The sequence below is a fragment of the Pectinophora gossypiella genome, chromosome 19, assembly GCF_024362695.1.
Source record: "Pectinophora gossypiella chromosome 19, ilPecGoss1.1, whole genome shotgun sequence".
Taxonomy (NCBI): domain Eukaryota; kingdom Metazoa; phylum Arthropoda; class Insecta; order Lepidoptera; family Gelechiidae; genus Pectinophora; species Pectinophora gossypiella.
This window is the reverse complement of record NC_065422.1, coordinates 10645970-10666231: the sequence shown is the minus strand read 5'-3', so window position 1 is coordinate 10666231 and position 20262 is coordinate 10645970. Positions and strand designations below refer to the sequence as shown.

The 20262-nt window shown below is 39.5% G+C and overlaps 1 protein-coding gene across 2 annotated transcripts in view; it reads left to right on the top strand.

Moving 5' to 3' along the window:
- Positions 1 to 20262, top strand: part of LOC126375640 (uncharacterized) — a 39975-nt gene that overhangs the window by 14709 nt on the left and 5004 nt on the right. The window contains exons 3-12 of one of the 2 annotated variants that reach the window (XM_050022667.1): positions 3746 to 4062; positions 10696 to 10820; positions 12478 to 12647; positions 12832 to 13847; positions 14151 to 14265; positions 15432 to 15728; positions 16462 to 16590; positions 16909 to 17054; positions 18064 to 18180; positions 19331 to 19387. In XM_050022667.1, the coding sequence (XP_049878624.1) occupies positions 3746 to 4062; positions 10696 to 10820; positions 12478 to 12647; positions 12832 to 13847; positions 14151 to 14265; positions 15432 to 15728; positions 16462 to 16590; positions 16909 to 17054; positions 18064 to 18180; positions 19331 to 19387 (2489 nt within the window). The remainder of the gene's footprint in view (positions 1 to 3745; positions 4063 to 10695; positions 10821 to 12477; positions 12648 to 12831; positions 13848 to 14150; positions 14266 to 15431; positions 15729 to 16461; positions 16591 to 16908; positions 17055 to 18063; positions 18181 to 19330; positions 19388 to 20262) is intronic. The other variant, XM_050022668.1, reaches the window with a different exon arrangement.

The following is a 20262-nucleotide window of genomic DNA, read 5'->3' as shown; positions in this document are numbered from 1 at the left end:
ATCAATATGAAGTACTTACTCCTACGCAACGATTAGCATAGGAAACGTGTTTTATAAACGGTTGACTGGTGCCACTTTTTGCAATTGCGCCTGATCATGGGAATGCACCAAGATCCTTCTTCGTTTTTTTCTTCAGCTCTCTAGTCACGTGATTATATATTTATTGGACTTTCTTCGTTTTAATTTTTTTTTATAAAAATACAAATATACTTTATTGCACCAAAATAAAAGGAAATATTTACAAGACTCTTAATTAGGTACATGGGAAATGACGGCGTTATCGCTTAAAGCGATTTCTTCCAGACAACCATAAGGCGCGGAAATATGTAAAAATATGAAAATGGTTTCGCTGTGACATGATTATTTTTGTCTGGATACAATCAAAGAAACTCAACAGTTAAAACTGTTGTGCAAATACAAACTTTAATGTAGAATTCCCACGTGTCTGTAATTTATTATCGCAAAGTTATAAAGCATCGGAGGTTCTAGCTCCTGAATTGCAGTATAATCGTTGCATTATAGCGAAAATTTGGTGAGCACCTGCGCTTTTTGAAAATTCACATTCTAATATGTTTTTTTGAACAAAACCTCATATTTTCAATCGAAGTAAGATTCTCTATTTAAGAGCTGCGCTCTTGTCTTGAATTTCCTGTCGGAAAATTCATGAAAATATTAGTATTTTTTTATGATTATTTTCAGTTTTATACTTTTGCAACGGAAAATTCCACTTGATATCTCATACTCATACTCATTTATTCATATTTTTTTTTAAATTTTACATGTCAAATGTCTACTTATAAATATCAACTCATAATCTTGGTCTGAATCATCCCTCAAAGTTTTCGTTACGATGTCTCTAGCACCCTGTATAGTCACCAGACTAATAACCATAATAGCTTTCTGGTTTCCTCGTAGCTTGTTTTGTCAAGTTAGTTAAACGATTTGACCTAGTAACCACCCTGCTGTCGAGCACCACCGCTTATGATTTCTTAAGGTTTCCTTCTCGACGTCTTAAAAGATTTACGGTAAATACTACATTTAACACTAGAAGATTATTAATGAAGTCAATGTACTACAGTCGTATGGAGCCATGGTAGTCTAATTAGAAAAACGCTTGACTCCCATTGTGAGGTCGCAGGTTCGAATCCAGTACGGGCCGAAACCAAAGATTTCCGAAAATGTTTTTATAATTTCATAAATGATTATCAAAAAAAAAACATCGTGTCAAAATTTCATTCCCTAGAAATGCGTTTCGAAGGTATGTGACGTACCTTGTATTGAGCTGGTTTTCCACCGGGATTTGAACGCGGGACCTAAGGAACGTGAGCCCTAAGCTCAACCACTGGACCTTGAAGGCCGTCAATTAAAATAACACTTGTTTAGTGGACCTCCAGTCGATATGCAATCGGTAATCAGATTGACCTAAATTTAAATGCAAAGAGCCCTTCGTGGACTTGATTAAGGTATATCGTATTCAAGTGGGAACGTCTAGGGACCTGCCGTTCTACCATTAGTATTCGCATCACATTTTGTAATATTTCCAACACTATCTGTCTGTCACAATCATAATATAACGACAACTGTCACTTTATTCTCTAACCACGTACCAAGTGCCATGGTATAAGAAAACCAGGTATGCTCAATCCTATGACAAGCCGCCAATGATAGGCCTTTGATGACGTAAGTGTTACCACTGTGTTGCCATTAAATTGGTATCTCCAAAAATTCCAAGGGCGTAAGTTTTATTATTGAAAATTAAGTGAATTACTGACTAGTTACTATTACTTGTCACTGTAAATAAATCTTTTACTAAAAGTTCAAAATTTCCTTGCAAAGTAAATATAAAAACATTGGTCGTGAGTAATTTATTTTTTACGAAATGGCAACACAGGGCGGGATAGCATCAGCTGGGCTAACCTTGAAATGCTAGCTGTCACTTTTGAGCATACCTAGTCTTCTTATACCATGCCACGTACCAAGTGCAATTGTTAACCAATTTTGGCGCCAATTATACTTTTTTCCATTCATCGCACGCCGCATTGAATTTAATAAAACTTACAGGAATATTTTGCATCGTGTTGAAAGCGAAATAAGAGTTGTTTTGATTCGGTAACAAAGTGGTTTCTCAGATGCGATTCTTAGATTGTTAATGGGTGTGTTAACCTCTTGTGCAGTTATCTTTGTCTGTGATACTCACATTGGGAATTTAGATCAAGATTTATTTATGTTTTGCTATTAGTTTATATAAACAATAGCCCCTACTCCTGCACACCTCCTAATTTTAGTTTAAATTATATCTGTAATTTTCTTATCCGCCGAAAAGGGACGGATGATTGACAGCTCTTAATTTTACCACGCAGAGCACCAAAGTTTATATCACCAATTCTTAAAGCACCAGATCTATACCACATTGCGCACCATCCAATATTTGAAGCTGGTGCTCAATGTGGAATTATTTTTTATATTTCGTTCCACGTAGAGCACCAACGGATCAGCAGCTCCTAGTGTTGGGAACTTAGGGTGTATTTAGCACAGCACCACTCTGCGTGGAATACGTCGAAAAATGATAAAGAAGTAGTGATACAAAGCAACTTTGTTTTTTTTTTACATACGAGTAGTTTGTTATTCACTCTTACTTTCAGGGAATTGTAACGGCATCCCGAGGGAAATCTGATGTTTCCCACTACCAACGGATATATTTGAAAGTGAATAAGTAATATAATGGAAGCTAGTCGTTATTTACATCACGTTTTAGTGTCCGGCTATAATCCAGGGTCGAGTTCTAAACTAGTGAATTGAATTAAGGTTTGGATCATGAGTTATTGATATCGCGTGGTTTCCCGGATTTGTGCCCTGTTAATGGCAATAGGCTCCCCCCTAGAACATGGGGCTTAAACATAGCTGACAAGGAGTAGGTGTATATACTATGCACCTCTGCCTACCCCTTCGGGGATACACGCGTGATGCATGGTATGTTATGTAAGTTGTTATTTCATTGGAGTTGAGGGTTTTTTTGTTTCTTGAACACATTATGTCTTATGTCACATGGGAACCTGCTAACAAGTCACATCAGTAACGCATCTGTATATCGATTCGTCTGTACAGTAAGATAGTTATTACACAATGTTACATTGTCTTTTCTAGAATCTATCCTTACCTCCACATAAAATGATATATGGAAAAAACGGCCACTTAACCAAAATCGAAGCAAACGAAGCGTTTGGAATTTACAAATTACCTACTATATAAGTTGCCATGTCCCCAGTTGTCCGGCCAAGTAGCTAATGCAATTTTACGTCACGTCAAAAAAAAATCATTCCGTTTTATCTCCTGTGGACACACGCAACTTAAGAGCGAACTCTTGTAACTGTTAAGTAAACATAACATAAACAGTCTATATACGCCCCACTGCTGCGCACAGCATTACTCTACCACGGTGCTCCATTGCGGGTTGGTGGAGGTGTTTGGGCTTGTAGCCTGGGACCATCGGCTTAACGTGCCTTCCGAAACATAAAACCATCATACTTTTTCGGACAATCACCTGACTTAGCCTGCAATGTCCTTACCGAACAAAGGACAGTACAAAGTGATTTTGACAATATCCCCATCGAGAATCGAACCCGGACCTTCAGATCGTGAGCCCAATCTTCTAACCACAAGATCATGGAGGCTGTTAGTCAAAATCAAAAATAAAAAAAAATCAAAAAGAGTTAAGTAACCTAATTTTGTTTTTTTTTTGTTTCAGAACAAGTCCTGGCAATGCCAGACAAGCACAAATTCGATTCGCGGACCTACGTGAAGCCGAAGAAGCGAGTCCAAAGGCCGAGCATCCACAACATCGTTGAGGGCAGCTCAAACCCTCCCTCCATTTCGCCTAACAATTCCCTCATCACTTCAGGCAATAAATACCTAACGTATAACAAATATACCTCACCCTTAGGACCTATAGGGCCGATGTTAAGACTGAAGACATTCAATGTTGACACCAATACGGAGAACAGTACAGCTGTGAAGGAATATGCCATGAAGAGGAGGAGTTTGGTGTCTGACGATGATCCACAGGTAAGGATGCATTTTCAGCTTCTATTTATGAATTAAATTCTAGTTAGTAAACGTGAACCTGGCTGAGGTTGCCCTGCCCGATCGCAGCGCCAGCGCTACCTAAATGTAAACCGTCCAGGGACCCACTGTCTGGACTTCGGAGTTTTCGGATATATGTGACCTAACCTGTATTGGGCTGGTATTCCCTTCGCGGGATGGAAGGTCAGACAGGCAGTCGCTTCTTACAAAACCGGACTTATCAAATGTTCAGGTTAGGTAAGCGGACGGAGAGATGATGATGATAACGTAGACTTTAAACATCAGCTCCCGTGGATTTTTACATTGGATTGTAAAAGTGCTTGAATAGTAAATAGATTTCTTAATAAAGAAACTTAATCGTTCTTGCTGATATTATATAGAAAGATATTGATATATCAGTTGAAACTTCAATATGATAGCAGATTTAAGTTTATATTGATCAAAATAGTCTTCATTTGTTATGTAGATAAATCTATGCTATTATGCTATAACTAGCATTAAGGTCACAATTACATTAGGTGGTCATACAGTTTTGAAATGTCTGAATTACTAGAATAAGTTATTTTACGTAAATTCATTAGTTACGTTTCTTCGTCTTACCGGAATGCAATTTGATACGACTATCTTGTTCAAAAGTATCAAGAACGAATCTTGGCCTTAAAAAGTGTCCAATTTTAAACCTCAGCATTTAAATGATCACGCGATACTTTTAGCGTTTAGCCTTGGGCGAAAATTGAAAGTTTTGGATGAAAGTGGACGCTAAGATAATTATGCCTTTTTTAGTTGAAGTCCGATTAACTTTGTGAGTCTTGTTTGCTATACAAATGCAATGGTTGTTCGTCTACTAGCTGTGCAAAAATGTAAAGCAATATGTTTTAACGCCGTGTGTTCGTCAGTTCTTTGCCTGCTCAACAACAAGAACAATAGTCTTTGACTATAAGCCTCTTTGTATTTATTGAAGTTGAATATTTATTTTTAGAAGTGTGTGATAAGTGATAACGTGACCGACATCTAGCACGATTTACCCGAAATAATTTATCTCCTCTTTAAGCAAACTGGTTACTTATAGGCATTTTTTTGCAACATTATCAAACAGGTACCTTTTAAAAGTTCATCATCTAAGAAGTCGTTAATTTTGTATGTAATTGTTTTACCACGATCCTATCTTCGGTCGACTTGACTTTTATTTTAAATATTTTTTACCTAAATTCTATACTCGTATTTTGTCGGGATATGTAAACTTTCCTTTATCGTGCTATTTATCGATTTTGGATTTTGTGTTATATCTATCTTGTAATGTTATGGGCGATAGGCTGATCCCTTATCACCATAAGGTTCATCATATCCATCTTTGGACTTCGTATCAACAGTGGCTGCAAGTTGTCTGTGATTACTTGTGGCTCTGCCCACCCCATTAGGGATTACAGGCGTGAGTTTATGTATGTATGTATGTATGTAATATCTTGGTAAATCAACATTGGTGCCTATTCGAGTGGACACTATTTTGACAGCTCGTAAATTAGTGCCGTCCTTTACTTACAATAGGTATGTGCAAGAAAGAGATGGAGTTAGTTTTAGTCCTGTCAAATTAAGTTGGTGGTTGCCCGAACCGGCACCATTGTCACTGTTACTTTTTAATCCAACTTTCTACTGTAACCAAATTGAGACACCGTTACTAAGCAAGATTAATTACGGATTGTTTTCTTGTGGGTGGTTTATATGTGTGATTAGGCAGACTTAGTACGGATATAAAAAGGCTGGCTTCCTTATACGGGCGTGTTGGTCGTCGTAAAGTTAGGTAGTAAATCAGATGACCCAGATAGATGCTAGCGCCTATGACTAAGGAGTATTCGTGAACTGGTGTTAGGAATACAGGATATGTCTGGCTGCTTTGAAATACTTTTTCGGAAATTGCTAAACTAGATTTATTTACATTTCATTTGACACTCTCTATTTTATACCTAAGCTTACGTATTCGTTTCGCTTTTGTCATAGAATAAGGAATAATACTACGTATAGAACGGCAACTCTCCGCTCCCCACCAGCGGCTGAGCTAGGTTTACCTCATCCCCCCTCGGGCATAGTTTAGACTTGAATCTTATGGTGTCAGACGTCACACACACAGATGCACGTGTACGATAATGCCAATATGTAGTGTCTGTGTAAAACGAGGTAGTGTGTATGAAGTGTGCTTATGTATTCGTAAGCTTACGAATATAGCCCAATTGGGATAGTCAAGAGGTCCATCCATCGCAAGATGAACTAAGTACCCACACCTCACCGAGGTTTCTGTTAGATCAACGTGATAGGTTGTGAGTCAAATCGCCGTCTATAATGGTCAACTGTGTTAGTGAAAACTGCGCTTAAGATAAATGAATGGCTCATTACACTCAATCATTTACATCAAAGACGGTTCGTATTTTACAATCTCACATGATCTTCTTCTTATCGTGTGGGTTGTGAGGAGAATACTAGCCTCATCAACCCTGGTGTCAGGGTTACTATTGAGCCGCCAAAGGCCCCACATCATCATCATCTCACATGATAGTAAATGACGATGGGACTTAAAAGCTGAAGTAAATTTAAGCAATAAATGGTGCTAATTCCAGTCCACACCATTTAATTTTATTTTAAGTTATATCTGTCATTTTCTTATCCACTGAAAAGGAAAAGGACGGGCAATCGACAGGCATAAAATTTATGGATCACACCACACGCCAATTTTAGGCAGAAATTTAAAAAATCCTACTAAAACTTTATATTGGCCAATAACCCTACAGAATTGAATTGACAGCTCACATCAAACGGGGTTTATTCGCCCGGGTTATTCATTTATTTACACATTCAATTTAAAATTAACAGTTGTCAATCATCCATCCCTTTCCTTTTCGGCGGATAAGAAAATGACGGGTAAAACTTAAAATAAAATTAGGAGGCGTCTGCAGCATTTTGGAGTGAATAGGCAGGTTCAAAGCTGTAACCAAATAAACTTAAAAAAAACTTGTAAAAAAAGTTAGATGTAATAAATAATATAGAGACTCTATTTTCTCACTAAAGCTCAGCACGTAGACAACACATACTTATCTATAGCCTGAGACTAAAAAAACAAGTTAAATGTTAACTATGTACACGTATGCGCAAGTCACATTGTATAATAATATCTAGCGGTATTATTCTCACATTTTACGGGCCCATAAAAACTAGAGTCGTATGGAAACTAGAAATTCTGGTCCCAGCAATTATACTAATTTGCCGGCTATCCGATGTTGTTGTACAGTTATGCGTTGGACGAAGCTGAGCACTATAAATACTCTACTTTTCAATGTTTAACAATGTCTTAGCTAAGCTAAATATATGCTAATTAACAGCCTCCGTCGGCTCACGATCTGGAGATCCAGGTTCGATTTCCGTTGGGGACATTGTCGAAATCACTTAAGGCTGTCCTTTGTAGCTAGCACATTCCGTGCTCCAGAAGGCATGTTAAGCCGTTGTTCCCGAGCTACTAGTCCAAACACTTCGATCAACCTCCCGTGGAGCAATATGGTGGAGTATGCTCCATGTCCATACTCCTCCAGTTAATCGAGGGGCCTGTGTCCAGTAGTAGGACGAATGTAGGCTATTTACGTTTTTATATGATGCCGACTAATGGTTGCGTTCCGGTTTAGTAGAATACCATTCGAAGCAAACTTTATTATTCTTTATTCATTTCATTGATAAAATAAATTGGTATGATGCGATTGTCAATGAATTAGTTAGCTCTTAGTAAGTTCACGTAGAGCAATGACTTATAACTGCAACACAATTTTTTTTTGGCATTTCGTGTGTGTTTTCTAAGAACGTATTTTTTTTCTAAATTCAAAATTAACCTGATTGTTACCATAGCATGATAAACGTTAAATTTTATTCCCACGGTTATGCATGATTCACTTCGGCTTTTACTGTGCAAACTGACCGAGAATTAGGTTAAAAACTTACGTAATTTATTTTCTTAATAACAATTATTTCGATCAGTAATGGAATCTGAATCAATTTTATATTCTTTATGGTAAATGAAAAAACGGTAGGTTATGCAGTCCGTCGGCGGCCAAGCTGTTTCGTCTAAAACATCAAAATACAGTTAGTGTGACTATTTATAAAGTCTGCGACAAACTTTTGGTTGTTTTATATCGCAACGTTTTATAGCGCGGCGACACGCGGAAAGAGGAAGTCTGAGCTATTCGTGGGTTTGTCCAGTTTCAGAAGCGACAAAATAAACAGCCAGTATACCTGAATGTAGTTTTTACCTACATACATATTATATACATATAAATTTCACGCATATTTCCCACCGGGGTAAGCAGGGACTATGCAATTCCATTTGTTTCTATCCTTCACCTCTCTTGCTTCCTCCACTTTTATACGGACGCCTTGTCACAGTAGATATAATTTTTATCTCTCTCTCTCGCTCTATTTAAGAGCTGCGCTCTTGTCGGTGGAGTAATCGCCATTCCTCTCTTCTTCCCGCCAAAACCTTCACCTCCCGATACGACACGACCTGCACCTTCTCTTTTATTTGTTGTAATTTTTATACTAGACAAATAAAAAAAATATATTTAGTAGTTTGTTAGACACAGTTGAAAATAGAATAACATAAGAGTAGTGTTCTAGAACACAGTTGGCTCGGCCATTATAGACGGCGATAGGGCTCACCTATCACGTTGGTCTAACAGAAATCTCGCTGATGTGTGGGTACTTAGTTCCTCTTGCAATGAATGTACCTATGACTACTCCAATTGGGATATAGTCGGCAGCTTATTACTATGTTCATTTCAAAACGTCACATTAAATAGCGACAAACCAATTCAATTTTCACTTTTACAAGTGTCGAAGTATCACAAAGTAGGTAATATTAAGTGTTATCAAGTGTAATAGTTTGAGCAATGCTGCTGTGTGCACAACTGCACAAATAGGTCATATTATAGTGTTGTAACCAGCTATCTCGCCTCTAGAGAGTTATAGGCTATACACTACTCTAGGCAGAGTAGGGCGACTGTTTTAAAAATTTAAAATCAAAGTATTTGAATGATTCCATACATGGTATTTGAAAGATCATTCGTCAAGCAAATGAAAATGAATCATTGGAATGTTGATTCGATATTCGACCACAATAAGTCACTAGAAATATCTTTTACTACATGTGTGCAACATGCAACATGGAATTATTACCCATCTTTTTGTACCTAATAATATAATTTGTGCGTTGAAACCTGAATCTAGGGGTGGTATTAATAAACTAATCTCAGCTGAGACTGCCCTCAAGATCATGCTCAAGTCCCTGTTTTCATATAAGAACTGTCACATCGACATGATCTTGAGGGCAGTCTCGAAGGTGAGATTGGTTTATAATACCCTTACTTAGTTTAACTTGCAATGGTTTTTTTTATGGTACTAAACTCATTTCTTTGCCTACTCACAATTCAAAGAGACTTTACTATTGGACTCCACATCATCGTAACATAACCGATACTAATAAATCTGTATCACAAGATGAACGCAACGGTGGCAATGTTGTCATAGGTGCGAAAATATCTCACAGCTCAAACAACGAAAGGTACCTCCCCTCCCTCTTCCTCCACCAGTTCCGTCATTGCGATGACATAACGTGTGTTAGTAAACAGTAGCGGATGTTATCACTCGCCCGAGAATCTCGTGTCCTCTGATAAATAATACTTCAACTTCTATCATGTGGGTTGGGAGGTGGAGTACCAACCTCATCAACCCTGGTGTCAGGGTTACTATTGAGCCGCCAAAGGCCCCTGACATGGCTCATGTAACGACTACTTACTTACATCAGTAAGTAGTAACCGGGATCAATGGCTTAACGTGCCTTCCGAAGCACGGATCATCTTACTTTCGGACAATCTGGTGATGAGCCAGTAATGTCCTAACCAAACTAGAGCCCACAAAGTAATTTTTGTGATGTCTAATTATCATTATTATTATCAATTTTTTTGTAATATGGATTTAGATCTGAAATAAAAATAATTCATTCATTCATATCTTCCCACCGGGAATCGAACCCGGGACCTCCGGATCGTGAGCCCAACGCTCAACCACTGGACCACGGAAGTCGTTAATAATACTTATACTAGCATTTGTTATCACCTCTATGCTATATTGCGTTACTATAAAAAAAACGTCCCAGTCAACTATTTATCATTTTTCAGGGTTGCAGTCGCTCACGTCGTCCTTAGGTTCACCTTACGGAATGCAATCCCAACTCGAGATCGCAAATGCGAGATCCCGCGGGATTGGAAATATCAATCTCGCGAGATCTCGAAATTTTCGGGATCTCGTCTAGTTCATAAAAATAATATGTAAAATTAGGATGGCGGGCTGAAAACGATCAAAACTGCTTGTTTGTGGTAGTGAGGTTAATTAAAACAATTTTTTTTCTTTGAAAGATAACAAAACCCTTTATTATTCAATATTACTAACTAAATAATTAAGTTTTCTTTGGAAATCAGCATAATCAAAACCGGACCGACTGCATAGCGCCTCGCATCACTACTTTCATTCATGTTTTCCATCCTTACAAGTATATTGATTGGTCTTTTAACTTTAAACTTTTTTCAGCTGGAAGACATAGACATGACCCTGGTGTCCGAGGGTTCAGAGCGGCTGTCAGAACCAACCATGACGCGGCCCATCAACATCGACTTGTCCCAGCCCGCGCACAACCTTCACAACACCTTCAACAAGTACGTATTGCACATATCTCTCCTGTCGGTTTTGAGTTTAATGACCAACCTCATCAACCTTCAGGGTTACTATTGAGCCGAAAAAGGCCCCTAACATGGCTCATATAACGGCTACATACTTGCTTAAATAAATAGTAGCCGGGACTTCCGAAGCATTTTTGGACAATCGTTTTATTATAACTAGCTTTTACCCACGCTTCGCTGCCGTGGTCCTAAAGAAAAATAGCAGTTTTTATAAATAGATCTAACGTCTATATGCAGACGTTATATTTTACATTGTTAGTCTAAACTAAGGTTTTATTCAAATAGTCTTTACTCACGTCGTAAACATGGTATTCCCAATTGTCAAATTTACGAGCTGGTTAACGACTAGCCATTTTATTTAAGTTGCATCAACAACACTGTTTGAAGTGCTGTCACACCCCGGATACTTTATACAAAACACCTCGTTTTGCATATACACTACACATTGACGCTATTTTTAGTCCGGCCAAGTAGTTAATGCCATCTGCGGCAAATCTACAATAAGTCACGTCAAAAAAAAAAAAGCTATTTTATTGCGTGTGACATCTAAGCAACAACAATCACCTGACTGTCCGACAAAGTAAAGATGGTGCCGTGCATCGGAAGACACGTGAAGCCCTTGGTCTCGGCTACTAGCCATAAAAGCACCACCAGTCCAGTGCAGCAGCATAGTGGAATGCGCTCCATACCCGGCATGTGCCCAAAAGTGGGACATAAATAGGCTGTTTATGTTATGTTTAAAAAAAAAATGCATTATGCAATAAGGTCTGATTTAAAACGCATGAAATATTTCGACTCCTTCAATAGGCTAGTTTCCAACTAGTCAAATCAGTTACTTTTTACTAAACGTCAGAACACGAAATTACTATGGAATTTCTATGAGGAAGCACATAGTGACGTCATAGAAAAACGTGATAAAATGTCGTACTTATTACTTTTTTTTTTTTTTTAATTCATAAATAAGTCATAAACAAATCAAACACGTATCTATTGTAAAATCACATCTGATTAGCGCTATTGAAATAACATTACAAGATTAACCTTTCACAAAACAAAATAAAATGTTATATCAAACAAAAGCCTCAGCTTTCTCAATTATCGATCATGACTTGCGCGTGCACACTCAAAAACTACATGAAGGGAAAGTGGATTCTGAAATGTGTTCTTGTCTTGTCCATTGCAAAAAATACCGTCAATGAACTTTTATTAGTAGATTGGTAACGGAAATTATGTTTTGGTTTATTTTGTGTGTTCGCGGAAATAGAGGCATCTATAGAGATATGTTCTGGAACCAATATTACGCAGCCAAATTACTGGAATTATATTACAATATGTTTAATTTTTTTTAAGGACATCTAGGGCATACAGCCGATTTTCCAAAGCTATACAGGTTGAGAAGCTGTAGTAGTTTTAGGCGGATGAGACGTTCGACAAAAAATATATTTACTTAAAAAAATGAACTTTCATAACTAGTTACACAATAGAAATTTTCTTCGTTATTTTATAAGCTAGCTTGTCACAGGCCTTTGGCAGTTCAAAAATAAGGTTATAGAATTAAGAACACGGGGTTGATTTTGTGGTATCATGCTTTTATAATACGTTTGCTGACTTAACCTTTTCCCAATTTCCCCAGAGGCATGATGATCAGCGACAGAGGCAGCCTGAACATGTACCAGAGCGGTGAGTCGCTGATGCGGATGTCTCCACCAAGCCTGGTCTCATCCCTGTTGATGGAACATTCTGGCACCTTCAACCCTGAGTCCTTGGAGGGGAGGAAGTCTTTGACCGTGCATAGGGACTCTGGTAATCATAACTATTGTACTTCCCTACTTTCCCTAGGGCAGGTGGCTCACCACACTCATAGTTAAAAAAGTTTGTGATTATTCCTGCGTGTTGATACTCACAAGTTGAATTTGTACGACAACATATCCAAAGTGCGATCGGCCTTATAATGCAATGTCATACAACTTTCGTTTTTTTTTTCCAGGCGTAACATCAGGCCGAGAAAGTCTAGATCCAATGATGACGAGCATGACGCTCAGCATTTTGGATGAGAAAGATATGAGCACAAGTTTCCTGTCCCAAACTACATACCCTGACAACGACAGCCTGATGGACTCATTACCACCAAGCCTGGTCAGCTCTGTCAACTCCTCATACGTCGTCTCAAACACCACACCCAAACCGAGATCCGATAGTGTCGACTCAAACAACATATTCAGCTCGGCAACCTTCACCCACCTAGAACAATCAGAGAAGCTACTCTCTGCGCGCCCGCGACACCAAATGTACAACAGCTTCAAACGTGAAACACCCATGCGCAACTCCGAGAGCTACACAAAAGCGAGGGAAGAGGCCTGCCAAATAGACAGCGCAAAAATACTGAACGAAAACATTGATAAGAAGGAGGCTAAAGTTTCCAAACCTAATGAGATGGCAGAAACTATTACGCTGCACTACTCAAACAACAAGTTCAGAAGAAACATTGACGCTGAGAAGGAAAACGTGAACTCTTCTTTCGAGAAGGATGACGCTTTCTACAAAGACATGGGCATGCCTGGAAAACCGATAGACGTGGCTAGAAACAGTCTCAACGTTACACTAGACAAGCAGGAGCTGAACGAAATAATACAAGCGAGACAGAAGCTTTCTTTAGCAAGGAAAGCGTTGCCAAACGAACCAGAAAGGTCGTTGCCCAATCAGGTGGAAGTGTCTCCGACTAAGACGTTCATATCTACTAATCAGCCTATGGCAGTCCCAAGGAAGAGTATGGACAATGCTTCGGAGTTGCTTTCAAGGAGAAGAGCCTACGCCAATGGGTATGATAAGCAGGAAGAGCCGGTGAGAGAGCCCCCGAAGAGGAACGCGACGTTTAAGAAGACGTCGCCAAGAGCGTCTATGGATACGACGGTAGTGTTTGTGAAGGATGACAATCCGATTATAGATATCAACTCGGCTACTTTGAATCTCATCGACGCCAGTGAAAGAACATTGCAACAAGAGGTAAGTGATTATGAAAATGAAGTGGATGATGGGATTAGTCTGGATGCTAGAGTGTACCTATCACTTTTGAGGAAGAAGTGAAAGAGAACATATTTTTTTCTGTTCTGTTCTTGCTGCCGAGTTTCTTGTCATTTCTCCTCAAATTCTGTAGCTGTTACTGCGTGGATTTGCATTTTTTTTTTCTAAATGACATTCGGCGAACCTTGGCACCAGGTTTGATGAAGTCGGCCATTCATCTCACAACCTATACGAAAGAAGAAGAAGACTATGGCGAATAAACGTTGAGTCTGTTTATGTGTACAGGAGTGGAGTTCTCAGGAACGTGCTATGGTTGGGTCCAGCGAGAGCACGGACACGGCTACCTTCAGTTCTTCTAGCCCACCCGACAGCGTGCCCGACACCGCTGCCAATGATCCACGTAAGATCCATCAACTCAAGCCAAATCAAATGCCAAATGTCAAGCAACAATTATGTTGATATACGCCTCTGCCCTATATATGCCTCTATAAACAGCCTCCGTGGTCTAGTGGTTAGAGCGTTAGGCTCTCGATCTGGAGGTCCGGGTTCAATTCCCGATGGGGACATTGTCGAAATCACTTTGTGAGACTTGGTTAGGACTTTTCAGGCTTGAATCACCTGATTGTCCGAAAAAGTAAGTTGATTCCGTGCTTCGGAGGGCACGTGCAGCCGTTGGTCCCGGCTATTAGCCGTAAAAACATCTCCACCAACCCGCATTGGAGCAGCGTGGTGGAGTATGCTCCATACCCCCTCCGGTTTATTGAGGGGAGGCCTGTGCTCAGCAGTGGGACTTATATAGGCTGTTTATGTATGTATGCCTCTGCCATCAGAGTATATTTTTGAACAGTAATGTACCCCGAGCAATAAGAAAATAAGTAATTATCACGTTAAATCTGAACAGCGCAATCTATATTCTTTTTGGGTAACGGCGCCTGGTATGTCCCCCATTACATGGGACTTAAACATATTTGTACCGTCTAATAACCCTCAACTACAATGCCAGTCGTGCGGCCGCTACTGTCGCTCTCGCATCGGACTTTGCAGCCATTTTAAAAGCTGCCACAGAAACGCTGTTTGAATCATCTCATAAAGATTTAAAGGCCTGAAATGATGATGAAACATATTTGGCGAGGAGTGGGTATATATTATGTTATAACATAACATAAGCTCACGACTATATCCCAAATGGGATAGTCAGAGGTACATCGCAAGATGAACTACGTACCCACACTTCACCGAGCTTTCTGTTAGACCAACGTGATAGACCGAATCGCTGTCTGTAATGGTTGAGTCAACTGTGTTAGTGAAAACTGCACTTGAAATAAATTAATAACTGATTGGTGGAAGGCCGGTGACTTGCACCAAACCACAGGAGCACAGTGACGTATGTTATAACTTATAGCACACACACACACACACATAAACTCGCGCCTATTTCCCACCGGGGACTCTGCTTTCGATCCTGACACACGTCTCTTGCTTCATCATCAATCGTTTCATACACGCACTTATGTTATATAGTAGGTTATATACAATAACTATACCTTGTCGTACCTCTAATTTCAGGTGCACACGTAGCCTCAACCCCTCTGACGGTCAGAAAATGTGGCAAGACGGACCTCCTCAACCTCCACACGACCATATCTCCAATCTACAACATGGTCGACGACAAATCCTACACAGTTACTAAAGCCCCAATAGCGAATTCTTCCGGTGGTATAGATATTAACAATACTACAGTTATAAATAGTGCTACGATGGTGAAGAAAAGTGCTAAGAGAGATATTATGAAAACAAGTCCAGAGAAGAAGATAGCGCCGCCTGCGCAGGTTAAATCGCCGCCCGCTAAAGTGCCGAATACAGGTAAATGTTAAAATGATGTTTCTGCTAATGTCAGAGAAAATTCACAATTATAAGCATTATTTATTGCATACACACACACAGAAACACATAGAAATAAAAGAAAAAATGATTAAAAAAGAACGTTGATTCCTTGCTTTGGAAGGCACGTTAAGCTGTTGGGCCCGAGCTACAATCTCAAACCACTTCAAACAGTGTGGCTAAAATATTTCTTATTTTTCTATATTTAGAATCAATTTCACATCAATAAGTTTTAGAGCACGAAGTGGAGCATATTCCTTCTGACAGGACGACCCGATTACTCTAGCCATAGAGGCGGCCAATCAGCTCGTGAAAACAAAAACTTCAGAAACCCGATACTGACCCCGCCAGCGTGGTCGACGATTTCCCTCATTCAGCGCCTTTCGCTATCGCCCACTAGGGCCGATTAATTATTTCAAATATTTTCCTCTCGGCTTAGGGCGTCAGCCGAGGTTCGCGCACCCTCAGGCCAATTATCTTAAATTTTGTACCGGGTGAGAGCCCTCAGCGCTCCCCAGTTGTCCGGCCAAGTAGTTTATGCCATTTGTGGCAAATCTACAATAAGTAACGTCAAAAAGAAATCCTTCTGACTGACGCAAACTTAATTATAATTTCACAGTTCTGAAACTGGCACTATCTCTTTCTTGCACTTATCATAAATGAAGGACGGCACTACTTTAGACATATGTTTAATAATAGTTGTATAACTTTGCAGCGTCGTACAGCGTGATGGCGCCACCAGCGGGCATGGTGCGCAAGACAAGCCTGCCCACCTCCAAACTGCGGCAGTACAGCTCCCACAAGGAACTGAGACTGCCCGTCAGCTCCAGTAATAGCAGTAATTGTAAGATGTACCTTTATTAACTTCTGCATGCATTTGTGAGCAGTAAACAAAGGCCAGGGTGTTAAAGAGGCCACATCGAAGCAATTCCTCTAAAGAAGCAATTTGTTTTTTCGCATATAAAAGCAAGTGCGCAATGCAAGCAATATTGCTTTTTTAGATTCTTTTGATGTGGTCTTTGGACGGGTTAACCCGCCAGGTCAAAGCGTGATTTTCGACAATGTCCCCATCGGCAATCGAACCTAGACCTCCAGATCGTAAGCCTAACGCTCTAGCCATTAGACCACAGAGACTGAAAATATAAATAATAGTAACTTTTAGGTCCATCAACGTCATCAACTCGTCAGTCCACGGGACGTAACATGGTGCGCCGCAACGTGTACGCGTCGAACCCGGCGCTCAGCCCCACGGCCTCCGCGCCCGTCCGTCGAGACTCCTACACCATCGCCGTTGAACACCCGCCGCTGGTACTTATTTATTATATTATGACATCATCTCCCTAGCATTATCCCGTTTCTCACCGCATCCGCTTACTGAGGTAAGCAGTCAGGTGAGCCTGAAGAGTTGACAGGTCCGGTTTTTTACAGAAGCGACGGCCTATCTGACCTTCCAACCCGCAAATTGAAAAATGTCAAAATTCAAATATATTATTTTTCAAAATTGGCTAACAAAGTTAGCGCTTTTTGAACGTCAAAAATTAAATTACATATTATGTAACTAGCTGTAAAACTACTACCACGATGTTTTCCTTCACCGCTGAGCATATGATAATCATTTATGATCCAAACATGAATTCGAAAACAAATTTGACAATCATTGGTTTAGGCCTGTGTTGGATTCGAACTTGCGAAGTCGAAGTACAGTTCCAATCAAATTAAATGTACTTTATTACACACACATACATGAAACATTCATAATTAAAACACATAATAACGGGTTCTTACCGCGTTTAAAATAGGGATATGCGCGTAAACTTAAAACAATGTATGAAACATTATAAAAATATCAGTTTACAATCGGCTATGACTCTGTAAACCCGGCGACACTAGCGTAAAAAATAACATAAGCTCACGACTATATTAACGATTGATGGAAAAGATGAATTAAGTACCCACACCTCACCGAGCTTTCTGTTAGACCAACGTGATAGGCGGTGATTCATATCGCCGTCTATAATGCTCGAGCTAACTGTGTTAGTGAAAACTAATAACGCATTGGTGCAAGTCCGGTGCGTACCGGTGCTCCTCGTTTGAGAAGGAAGCGTTCATCCAGTGATGTAAGCCTTCATTATGCCTTTCGGGTGTCTACGAATAATAAATTATCTATATATGGAGTAAAATCTGAATTAAATGTTATAAATAAATAAATAAGATTGCCTGGAAGACGGGCTTCTCTTGCCACTTTGTATTGCGTATAATTGTTTTTTTTTAATTAGTATGTTTATTTGTGTTGTAACGTCAACATATTAAATTGCAGCGAGACGAAGAAGTATCAGCTAAGCCGGTGCTAACAAACCCCCCAGTGTTGGTGCGGCAAGGGACTGAGACGTTACGAAGGGAACGACCGCAGAGCCAACTAGTACAGCCTAAAGACGTAAGTTACACCTTGTACAGGTTGCATCATATCCATCATACGCGTATCAACAGAGTCTGCAAGTAGGCTTTGATTACTTGTGGCTCTGCCCACCCCATTAGGGATTACTGGCGTGAGTTTTTATGTATGTGTACTAAAAAGCAGTAAAAACTAAATGTTGCTTTGGTTTTGTGACTGAAAAATTTCATTTTGTGGTGTTGGTTTGTTTCAAATAACTTTCATCTAAACATTACATTGATGTGGATTTCATTCTAATATGATTTGTGTCCTGTTTTACTATGTTTGTCTCGCTCGTAAATTGTATACAATGAAGTTGGAATAAAATGTCAACTATATAATTTGTCAATAAATTATCTGACTGTTCGGAAGAACACCACAGCCGTTGCGGCATGGCAGACGCTCTCTACGTAGACGCGACAAGTAAAGGGTCTCGACCAATACGCGTTCATAGTTTATCTACCTACGCTGTATCTATTGGTCGAAACACGTCTAAACCACGCCGCGCAAAATAGCGAGAGTACAACAATAAGTCAGAATATTTATTTTTTATTAGAATTGCTAAAAAATCCTCAGAGTAATTATAGACGGGAGTTGCCATCGTGATCCTATCTGCTGAAAGTATATGAAGAGTCGTGGTTTGTTATTTGTGTGACAGATTTGTTTTATTAAGAGTTTATAGAGACTTCGTTTTTTTATTATGAGTATGTGAGACTAGGCGGGCCTTATACAAAGATATGTACGGTCACGAGCATTAATATGTATACATTTTGGTACCATGTCACATTAACTTTTTTGACAAATTGAACTGTAAGTCTCACTAAATGTCAAATATGTTAGTGCGACAGAGTCCTAAAGTGGGTACATTATATTGCTCATGACTGTACATATGTCACATGATCGAACCCAATGGAGGAAGTTAACATACAATCACGATCCTTAGTAGAGAACGAACGACAAGAAAGAAAGAAGTGTCAGAGATACACTCACACACTTCACCTCCACCAAAAAATTTCAGGACAAATATAGTGTAAAGCAAGCCCAAAGGCGACTTCTGTCTATAATTTCTCTGAGGTCAAAACAGGGCAATATATACAATTTACGAGCTACCATACCACGTGCTAACGTAGCTAACCGCTAACCGGTGTAACAGCTCCGCTCGGCGCCGCCTACTGGAGTGCCTGTTTCCATGCGAAGTCACTACGGCCCTGTAAGTGTCATCTCATTCTACTCGTATTGAAAAAAAAATGTACTGTAAACTCGTATTACCTGTATCAATATGTCGACGTGAGCAAACGGATCATACGGACCGTAGGTTTTTACTAATTGCTTATGCAATTTCTGGCGCGGATATTCCGATTTCCTATTACGCAACCTATTACGATGTCCGTGGTCCAGTAGTTGAGAGTTGGGCTAACGATCCGGAGGTCCCGGGTTCTATTCCCGGTGGGGACATATCACAAAAAATACTTTGTGGTCCCTAGGTTGGTTAGGACATTACTGGATGATCACCAGTTTGTCCGAAAGTAAGATGATCCGTGCTTCGGAAGGCACGTTAAGCCGTTGGTCCCGGTTACTACTTACTGATGTAAGTAACTAGTCGTTACGTGAGCCATGTCAGGGGCCTTTGGCGGCCCAATGGTTACCCTGTCACCAGGGTTGATGAGGTTGGTACTCCACCTCACGATAGAAGAAGAAGTATTTGGAACACCAATTTGGATGTTTCAGTTGAAACAAGTTTGCTATAATAATCAGAAAAAGTAAAAAATAAAACATATTTTTTAAATATTCTATTTCTTTTTTGATAAATTTTATTCTTGATAATATTGCAAACTGATAAAAAAACTGCTTTTTTTAAAAAAAATAACACGCAAGTAACACGACCTTTTGTTCTGCTCAGTGAAAACGTATTTTGTAATATTGGAAATATATCGGCAAAGTAATAGTTATCGTTATGATGCTCAATGGTCATTCTCACACCCAGTGTGTTGATGTGATGGTGTTGTAACTTGTCCATAACATTTTAACTAATACAGTCGTAATATTCATACACTATACATTTTTCAATCACTTACCCACATTGAC